Source organism: Phalaenopsis equestris, unplaced genomic scaffold (assembly GCF_001263595.1).
Source record: "Phalaenopsis equestris unplaced genomic scaffold, ASM126359v1 Scaffold233825, whole genome shotgun sequence".
Classification (NCBI taxonomy): Eukaryota; Viridiplantae; Streptophyta; class Magnoliopsida; order Asparagales; family Orchidaceae; genus Phalaenopsis; species Phalaenopsis equestris.
The window spans coordinates 51,864-63,160 of record NW_018251756.1 but is presented as its reverse complement, the minus strand read 5'-3'; the positions used below and the strand labels follow the sequence as shown (position 1 = coordinate 63,160).

Below are 11,297 nucleotides of genomic sequence, written 5' to 3'. Positions count from 1 at the left end.
TATTTAAATGTAGCGCACAATTCTAGAAAATTGGCAAGATGTCAATTCGGGTCTTCAGTTGTTGATCCCCCAAATTGATTATTTGATACCATTTGGATAATAGCAGGTTTAAGCTCAAATGAATTAGCCATTACAATAGGTTTTTGAATACTACAATGAAGTTCATCTACAGTAGGGTTGGCATAATCTCGTAAAGGTCTAAACTCTTGATGAATTTCAACATTTTGATTGATTTGGTTTGTCATATTCTGTAATTTTTTAGATTTTTCAAGATTTTTAATTTTTTTTTGTTTTTCTGATTTTTTTAACACTTTTTTCTAATTCAGAATCGTAGGGCACTAGTCCTTCATAACCTAAACTACGCATACACTAACTAGGATACACTAACTAAAAAATAAAATAAAATAAAACACACAAAATAAAATACAATAATTGTTAAAATTTAAATAAGACCTTCTAAAAATATAATTTTTCTTTTAAATCAATTAATTTCCCCGGCAACAACGCTAAAAAAATTGATCCTGAAACTGCTTATATGCAACATTATAACAATATTTTTAATTATATGTTTCACTTATATTTCCTTACTTTGCAACAGTAGCAAAAACTTGATCCTAAAAAAAATAAGGATTTAACTTTTTAATTTATGTATATTGGGATATTACGCAAGTATAAGTATCGTTATCAAGTAATATCAAGTAATATAGTACTTTTTAATTAAGACCTGAATATCAAACCCATAGGAAAATTATGCAATATGTTATATTGAACAACAAATTTTCTATTTTAAAAAGACAATTACTTATACTAATTTAAAAAGTCAATAACTTAAACTATAAAATGTTTTCACAGTATTAAAATTCAAATCTTTTTATTATTTTTGATATTTTGACAGAATAATTCAAATCTTTTTGGTATTTTTGATATTTTGAGAGAATAGTAACAAGTTAAAAAGATAACTTGAGTTTATGTAAGAGAAAAACACTAAATTTGAAAAATATCTTTCTCCTTATCATCAATCAGTAACAAGATGGGAATTCTGTTGTAGAAGTATGAAAAATGTGTTGTGCCAAAGGAGCAGTTAAATTCTTTACCCTTACTAGAGATTTTATAAAGAACATTGGCTAATTTAAAGTTTGAATAGTTCTAAAGACCGACTAGGCAGGGACCAACTCTCACTCTAGAGTTCCCTCAATTCTTTCCACTTGGGGGCTAACATCTCGTATCAGAACCTAAAACCATAAACCAAGTTGGGGGCTTTAACCTGTCACTTTAAAGTCCTCTAACTTAACACCCTTCAATGATTATTTTCCTATTTATTTGCACTAAATCATATGAATTACATTCTCATTCATACAACCTCATATAATTCTTTCCAATTGTTGACTGAGACAATACCAGCCTGGTTCTTACATGTTCTCACAACAAATTTTAACATCTGGATAAGCGAAATCAAGAAGTAAATGAAGTTCATGGTTTTAAATCATCACAGCTTCTTTCAACATTAAAGATCAGTACTCTCCACAACTTCCATCCAAACTTTAATTACTTATCATTTTAAGGAGAAAGATAAAGAAAACTACTCAGAATCCATGGAGAAAACAAAACCACACTTTAGTTTAAAATTAGAAATCATTGTCAAACCAACAAGAAGTCTCGATTAAAACCAAAAGTAGTTCAAAATAAAGATAAAAACTTATCACAAATCATCCACCAAACTCTTGAAGTTCCTTTAAATCTCTTCTCTTTTACAACACTCACAAAATAAACTAAAAACAAAAAGGAGTATACTAATTGTGTTGGGACTATATGACATGCTTTCCTAAATATTAGCCTGTGTGGGGACTTCCTATAGGAATTCTAAATGCAATCCTATAAGCCCACAAAGCATAGTCAAGTTTGACTAACCAATCCATTTTGATTGGATTCATTGTAGTATTCAACAAATGAATTAGCCATTTTGGTTTGCATAATCTCTTAAAGGTCTAATATCTTCAACATTTTGAGTATTTTAATTTGTCATTTCTTGAAAATTTTCAGTAATTTTTAATTTTTTTAATTTTTCTATTAGTTCTTTCTAATTCATAATCATAAGACACAAGTCCTATGGAACCTGAACTATGCATACATTACTATGAAACACATAAAATAAAATAAAATAAAATAAAAACATACAAACAAGAACTTAATATAAAAACAACACTATAATATTCCTATAATAAATCTTAAAAGTTTAAATAAGACTTTATAAAAATAGAAATTTTGCTTTCTAAAAACCTCTTTGAAAATTTTGTAATTTTCCGCAACAACGGCGCCAAAAACTTGGTGTCGTATGCTCTATATAGATGTAAAATGCGATGTATGTAATTACAAGCTTAATTTCCTTAATAGTGATTCCTACTTTGCAAAAAAGCCAAAAACTTAATCCAAAGCAAAAGCTAGGTAAATAATCCATTATGAATCAAAGAAGAATACATTTATAATAATAATTAAATATGAGATACTACTCAAGTATGCATATCATTATCAAGTAATATAGGACTTTTTGATTAAGCCCCGAATGTCGAACCCACAAGAAAAAATGGCAATATGTGCTTTATAAAACAAGAGAAATTAGATAACAAAATTTTACTTAACAAAATATTCTTTCCTAAACTCAAGATGTTATAATATGAATGAAAGTTTGATTTTTTTTGTAATTTTTGATATATGAATATAAACTAAATGACTAATTAACTTAACTAATAACTTGCAAGATGAAGTCAATATAAATAAAATATATTTTTTCTTATCATGAATCAGTAATAAGTACATAACTTCTATTGTAGAAGTATTATAATTGTGTTGTGTCAAATAGAAACAATAATATTTTTTACCCTTACTAGAGATGCTATAAAAAACATTGGCTAATCTATAGTTTGAATAGTTTTGAAAACCAGTTAGGTTGGGAAGATACTAGCTCTCACTCTAGAGTTCCCTCTTCTCCATCTACCTGGGGACTAACATCTCGTATCAAAACCTAAAATTATAAATCAAATTGGGGATTTAGCCTGCCACTCTAAATTCCTCTAATTCTACACCCATGAAAGTTTATTTTCCTACTTTTTTGCACTTAACCCCATGAACTCCATTCTCATCAATGAAATCAAATGTGATTCTTACCATTTGTTGATTGAGACAATAACATCTTGGATTTTACATGTTATCACAATAGGTATTAATATCTTAATTGGTCAAATCAAAAAGTAAATGAAGTGCAAGGTTTTAAATCAACACAACTTCTTCCAATATTGAAGTCTAATACTTCACATAACATCATTTCAATACTTAATCACTCATCTTTTTAAGGAAAAAGATAAATAAAACTACTCAGAATTGATGAATGTATGAAGAATACCCAACCACAATTGAGTTTAAAAGTAGAAATCATTCACACAAACAAAAAATTTAAATTAAAACTAAATGTAGTCATAAAGATAAACACTTATCTCAAATCCTCTCCACCAAATGTCTAGAAGTTCCTTTGAATTCTCTTCCTCTACTCACAATACAAACTAAAACTCAAAATAAAATAAAAAGGTGGTCGGCGGTGGCGATTACTTGGATGGATGATGACTATTGGTTTGGATTGGTTGGCCATTTTTTCTTTGAAGATTCAAGTCTTTTTTTATAAAAATATAAAAGGTGTCTTGGTGTCTCTTCAAAATATGTCTCCATTCAATGAATCTTCTAGAAGTTGTCTCCTTTCAAAAGCCAATTTAATGAATTTTCATGTCTATGGACTATTCCCACGTTTTTACCAAGGGTTGCTTCAAACAGCTCTTAAAAAATTCATCTGAATTCAATTAATCATCAAATAACTACTTCTAGCGCTTAAGCGTGAGATACGTGGTGCTTAGGTGTGGCTCTCTCTATATAACTGGCGCGTAAGAGCAATTCCTGGGCACTTAGGCGCCTCAATTCATTTTTGCACCTTCTTCATTTTTGCTCCAAATTTGACCCATTTTCTCTCTTTTTTTCATTTTTCATCAATTTAATTGTAAATGAAAGAAAAACACACAAATACCTTTCATTAAAGCACAATATCTTAAAAATAGACATAAAAATGTGTATAAAAATTCTACATATTTTAGATGTATCACCACCAAAATCCCAGCCAACCACTTTAATCCAACCGATCGGCCCACTCTAAATCCTCCACGACCACTCCACCGACCAGTCATTTCCATCAGCCGACGGGCCACACAGAGCTGACTGCTTCTCTGCATCTGGGCAAGCATTACTACTGCATTCTAAAATGACAAAGCCAAAACAAGATAACACATAATCTAAATCAACATCAAGGAGGCTCCCAGATTTCAAGCAATCTGTTAAGTACAAGAATCTCGGTTACCACAACCTAATCACCCCAAGGCATTTACCTCTGCCTGACTCTCCATTAGTTGGAATCATAGCTGCTCAATTTTTCACCTTTTCTCTCTAAGATTTATATAACCCATGGGATCATGTCTACTTTAATTTATCTCATCCAATCAATCGCCACAACAGGCAAGCCACTCCATAGGCCAATCAAAGGTCAGTCAGTCGTGCTGGGCAGAGGTCTCTTCGGCTAACCTCAGCTGAATGAGAGTCAAACGGTCCTTCAAAGGGTCCCCTAGCGACGAGCACGCGTAATGACTAAACTAATTTGTACTATCATCCTTAAAGAGTAAAGATATAATTTTACTTTTTGTCGTCCTATCACCTATAAATAGAAGAATCCTTTGATATAAACTTGGTTTTTTGGGATCCCCCAATTGTAAATGGTATTTTTAATGGGAATAAATTGTGTTGGGAACACCACCCATTCAGCCTAATGAGGCAAGTCTTCCTCTTTCATTCTTCTTTCTTTTCTCTTTCTTCCCTTGGATGTAAAGCTCTATCCCTCAGGCACAATTCAAGGGGCAAATCAAGACAAACAGATACTAAACAAACGTACATAAAAATTATGTGTTGTATGCAAATCCCCTTTCTTAACACATATTTCAATTCACATTTCATCCAGCTATAAAATAGTTGGTACAATCGGTGGTCGATTTTGTTTTTTTTTTATTCTTATTGTGATATATAAATTAGAAATAAATATATAAGAACTTCATAAATTATATAAATGAAGGTATTTTTAATAAACAACACGACCTTTTCATTAAAGTTGATATTCTTTTAATTATGATATACTAAAGTACTCCAAAAAAATGAGATTTTATTGAACTTTGTATCCTAAGCTTAGGTGACTCAACTTGTAAGAACACGCCACACTTCTACTTCTGCTTTATGTCATATAATTTCACTTGAGAACAAATTCTGATAACATTTCAATTTTTAAATATATAATTAATAAAAGAGGCTTTATTTTTCATTCGGAATGATATGCTTATCTCCAACATTATTTACCAACAATCATAATAATTGTACAGCAACAACAACAACAAAGCCTTAATCCTCTTAATCCTACTACGTGGGGTCGGCTACATGAATCCTTTTTCCCAATTACGTCCTATTTAGTGTCATGTTATCATTTAGTTCTAATAAATTAAGACCATTATTTATACAATAAGCCCAAGTTTTCATATGTCTACCTCTGTCATTATAATAAACAATCATTATAATTATGATATAAAAAATTGTTTTCTTTTAATAATTACTAAGAGTAATAAGCCAATTATATATGAATAAATAATAACATGGCTAAGCTTCAAAATTATTTCTAAGAATATAAAATGGCCTATATGAATAAATAATAACATGGCTAAGCTTCAAAAATATTTCTAAGAATATAAAATGGCCGCACACTAGTAATTCGAATATTTTGGATGGCACACAAGTAATCATTTAATGCTTTATTACAAATAAATACTTGGGTGACCAAACATAAAGTTTATAAACAAAGAAAAATTATAAATTTGCTCCCCACATAGCTCTCCTCCTCCTATCCCTTGTTGCCATTCTGTCCCCATACATCAACAAAACATCTCCAAGATCCACCATCCCCACCTCCTTCAATCTCCTTCCCACCACTTGAAACATCTCCACCCCCTCTTCATTAGAGAAGAGATGCAAAAACTTATTGTAATCAAACCTCGGCACCTCCACGGTGCTTCTTAATGTCCTCTCTGCATATTTGCTTGCCTCCAATGTCTTCCCAGCCTTCACCAATCCCCCAACAAAAATACTATCAAAGTTCACCAATTCCTGCTTCCCTTTCCTCCCTCTCTTCCCCATGTGACCTTGAAGAAGCATTATGTAAGTGTGCATATTTGGCTCTATTTCTCTCCTCACCATCTCTCTAAAAACCTCGGTTGCCTCCGCCGCCCTTTTCATCCTCAACAATCCCTTCATCATGCCATGACATAGGCTCAGATCCACCTCTTCTGCTTCCTTGAAAACCTTGTAAGCTTCATTCACCCTTTTTTTGGCTAAGAGGCCGTAGATTAAATGCCCAATGGTGGCAGTATCGGAACTTAATCCTCTCTTCAGCATTTCTACAAACGCCATGTATGCATAAAAAACCCTCCCTATCTTGCACGTCCACTGGATTACAATCCGGTAAGAACTAGTCCGCAGATCGAAGGATCTCCTCTCCCTCATCGATTTAAACAGCCTCAGGGCTTCCAGTAATTTATTTGATTTAAACATGGTGATGATAATCTCTTCGTAGGCATCCACTTCCGGCTCGATTTCTTTCTCCAGCATCAAATTCCAAACCCTTGCCGCCTCCACGAAATCCCCTGCGCGGCAAAACCCTATAATAAGAAGCCTGTAGGTCTCCTTGTTCGCAGAAATCGAATCTTGGAGCTTGGCAACTACGGAACGAGCAATATCGGCGTGCTTCCTCAGGCAGAGCTCATCCAGGACGGAGTTGAGTGCGCTGACGGTAGAAAATTGTGGATCGAGGCGGAAGAGATGGGCGCATTTGGAGATCTCGCGTGCGTCGGCGAGCGCTCTTGCAGCGATGCGGAGAGAGGAGATAGAGACAAGGCGATGATCGTTCATGAGAAGGAGGTGGTTCCATAAGAGATCGATGTTGCGGGATTTGCTGAAGACGTCGAGGAGTTTGGAGGCAACGGTGGTGGAGAGCGAGAAGGAGGGGTAGTGGGAAAGAAGGAAGAGGTGGAAGCGGTGAGGTGGTCTCCATGAGAAGGGGAAGTGGGTGCAGATGTGGAAGAGGAGGGAGAGGAGGGAGGAGGGGGAAGAGGGGAGGGGGAGGCGGAGGAGGCGAGAGTGGAGTTTGGAGTCGGGGGAGAGTTGATGTTGGTAGAGAACGGTGCAGAGGCGGAGGAGGAGAGATGGATCGATGTGTAAATGCATCGGCGCCGGCGATGGCCGGAGGTGGTGGAGGAGGAGCGCCGTTGTTGCGGCAGAAAGATGGGCCTGCGGGCCTGTGGGAATGCCTTCTTCTCACCCGCTATAGCTTTGAAAACGATAATTACATACAGACCACGTGAAATATAGATATTTACAAAGTCATCACCAAGTGAAAAATGAGCAATATGAGTTGAGGTTTTATTACAAATTTTAAAAATGGAGGAAAAATGTGATTATTATGTAAATAATAAGTTTCGGGTGGTCTGCATGTAATCGTCTCTAATAATATTGGCTAGTTTATCTTGTAAATGGAATGTATTAAATTTTGAATAATACATTGTGAATTTTCTGAGTTTTTTTCTAAAATATTACTGGAATTGTTACTTGATACATTAACTCTTAAAAAGAGGATTTTTAGATGGAATTACATACATGACTCTAATTTGAATATTGACAGAAACTGATATCATTTTTTGAAATAGTAAACACACAAGTATTTATGTAAGCCACGATTAAATCTTTAGAATTTAAAAAAAAAAATGGGAACATACGGTTTGGAGTTTTATTGTGAATTTCAATTTTGGGTGAGATAAAAAATTGGATTTTTAAGGGTATTATATTTGTACGCAATAAAATTATATATATATATATATATATATATATATATATATATATATATTGGTATTTTATTGATATATATATATAATTGGATTTTAATTTGAGTTTAAGGGATATTTAAGCCTCTTTAGTAGGCTAAGTAGATTTTTTTTAGTTAATTATGTAAATTCTTCGCTTGTTAGCTATGCCTTTAGATTGCTCATCTGGTTGAAGTTTTTGCTATTTTTTTGACCGAAAAATTTTAGTTCTTATAGTTATGAACACTCATTATTTTCAATAATAATTAAAAAATACCCTGCATCTTTCTAAGCTAAGCTTAAGCATGAATAACTCATTTGATGGAGAAACGATGCCTGTGTATGCTTCTAGGAGAGTAGAGATAGATTAAATCTCAAATTTTAGGGACTTGTTCAATAGAATTTACTCGAAGATTTAAAAGCTTTTTATTTACATTCAATGAAAAAAGTACACTTTTTTATTAATTTAAGATACTATTTATTTCAAACTTTTAATCTTATTTTGTTTCATATAACACTTAAACTATTATGTTAGGTTTTTTTTATTGTCCATTGGTAGTGGATTCTCTCTTTCACTTGAATAAATTTTGTGTTTAAATATATTTCACATATTAAGTAATGATTATTCACATCATCTCATAATTACTATGCATTTTTGTATGCTACTTAAAAATTGTACTCTTATTTGATAAGAAATGCCCTTTTTCTTTCACTCAATATTTATTAATTAAGAAATATATTTCACCTAAAATTATATTTATGTGTTGAAACATTTGTGAATGTATAAAAATAATTTAATGACTTGGTTTTAAATGAAATTATCAAAAGTAAATGGAACACAATGAAAACAATTAATTTTATTTCAAAATTTTGAGAAAAACCATGACGCTGTTCTCACTACATAAAATATTAGATTGCAGACAACCACCTTTCTTCAAAATTAGTTTATATATTATTGGTTCTAACTGTGTTTTTCTCTTATGATGTTGAATAGAGTTTGGAGGCGTTAGAGATAGTAAGTATTTTCATATTTTATTGCAAGTATACTAAGTTTAGGCATTTGGAGCTTAAAGAATACAAAAGGATAAAATTTGGAGTCAAAAGTGACGTTTTAAAAAAAATTGAACTGGCGCATAGAAGTCAGAACTGGCGTCTAAGCGCCTAAATAAAGAGAAGACGATGGCTAGGAGCCAAATTTCAGCGCCCAGGCGTCAGAGACGGTACATTGAATTTGGACGGATTTTAAAGAGGTGCCTATGGAGAATCTTGGGAAATTCGTCTCTACATTATAACATAGTGTTTTATGTCAGAAAAAGTGGTGTGTGTTGTGTGTGAAGGTGTGGGGCGTAGGTTTCATGTTCTGGAAGAATGTTGCAAATGTCTCTAAAAGTTGTAAGAGGAGAGGGAAAGTGAGAGATTTCTTCTTCCTAACATTTCTAAGAGAGATTTGAGTGTTATTGTAAAGAGAGAAAGTGATTCAAAGGAACTTCAATGGATTTGCTTAGGGAAGAGAACAAGCTAAGTTGTTTTACTTTTTTTTTCTCATTTTGTAAATTTGTTTATATATATATAATCCATGTTTTGTTGTAACTTCCTCATGAATTTTGAGTAAATTTCTTTGTCTTTCTCCCTACAAAGAGAAATGATCATGTGAAAATCAAGATTATTGTGCAATATTTTAATTTCATATTTGTGATGATTCAAACTTCAAACTTCATTTACTTTTTAATCTAGTCAATTGAATTGTTAAAATTTGTTGTGAACCGTACGATTTAAAAGGGTTATGATTTTCACAACAAAGTTAGAATCATTTTCGATTTCATGGATGAGAATGTAGTCCATGGGGTTGAGTGCAGGGGTTGAGTGCAAATAAATAGGAAAATATTCATTATGGGAGTATAATTGGAGATTTTAGGATGACAAACTAAAATCCCTAATTTGGTCCAGGCATTCGGAAACTAAAGTGAGATGTTAGCTCTCAGATGAGGGGAATGTGAGAACTCTAAAGCGAGAGTCAGTATCTTTCCAGCTTAACCGCAAATTTAGGGACTAAATAATGGATTAGCCAATATTATTTATCGCTTGTAAAAAGCATAAGGAATATAATTGCTCCTATTTGACACAATACAATTTTCTTCAATTTGATAAATTCACTGACTATAATCTCGTTGTAATGGGAAGGATGCTTTCATAAATTTGAACTCTTTGTTACAAAACCTAGTTTAGTTTTAGTAAATTTAGTTTTGAAGTTTAGAGATTAGTGTAGTAAGCATTGTTTCTTTAGTTACATTAAACAAATTTTGACTTGTTTTCTTACTTAAGTTTTATACATTTTAAATATTGTGCTTTTGCGTGATTTTCCAAATAAATTTTCACCTCCCTGTGGGATTGATACTTAGGACTCCATTAAAACTCTTTATTACTTCAGTGTTACGTATACTTATATTTGCAACTTAGTGACGATTTAAATTTGAAAGGATACCTTAATTCACTAGGAGTAGCAGCTTTAGATATTTTAAAGGAGAAAACTTATTATACTGAAGTAAATTTTATTGTGATTAATTTGCATATTTGTGAGTATAACTGCCTTATATGTTGTGGTGTTGAAAAACAATTATAACGCATAACAAAAACCCGCATCAAGTTTTTGGTGTCGTTGCTGAGGAGGCTATCATATATTATTTAAAAGACTTTGTTTGAACTATAAATTTTATTTTAAAAACAAAAAATAAAATACAAAAAAAATTAAAAAATAATAAAAATATTTTAGTTCTTGTGTGAGTGCTTATTTCTATAATTATTAATTGTATTTGTATATATGAAGATTAGGATTCAAAGGATTAGTACCTTACGATTCAAAATTACAATGAACTATAAGAAAATTTTGAAAATAAAAAGAACTTAACAAAATGGTGAACAATTTAAATAATCATTGTATGGAAAATGAGCATCAACAGAGACCATTAAGAGACTATGTTAACCCTACAGTAAATGAAATTCACTTGACTATACAAAGTTCTGCTGTAACTGCTAATTCATTTTAGCTTAAATCTGCTATTTTTCAAATGGTACAAAATAATCAGTTTGGGGGAATACTATCTGAATATTCAAATTTACATCTTGCTAGTTTTCTAGAATTGTGTGCTACATTTAAATATGACGGAGTGACGAATGACGTCGTCAGACTTAGACTTTTTCCTTTTTCATGAAGGGACAAAGCTAAGATGTGGTTAAACTTTTTAGCACCAGGATCTATCAGAACTTGGGGAGAATTATCTCAGAAATTTTTGGCTAAATATTTCTCACAATAAAAAACTA

At 32.2% G+C, this 11,297-nt stretch overlaps 1 protein-coding gene across 1 annotated transcript; it reads right to left on the bottom strand.

The window, feature by feature from the left end:
- Positions 1-5,827: 5,827 nt before the first annotated feature.
- LOC110038780 (putative pentatricopeptide repeat-containing protein At1g26500) lies at positions 5,828-7,553 on the bottom strand. The gene has a single exon (XM_020743684.1). The coding sequence runs from the start codon at positions 7,345-7,347 to the stop codon at positions 5,935-5,937; it is 1,413 nt and encodes a 470-aa protein (XP_020599343.1). The 5' UTR covers positions 7,348-7,553; the 3' UTR covers positions 5,828-5,934.
- Between the last annotated feature and the right edge of the window lie 3,744 nt (positions 7,554-11,297).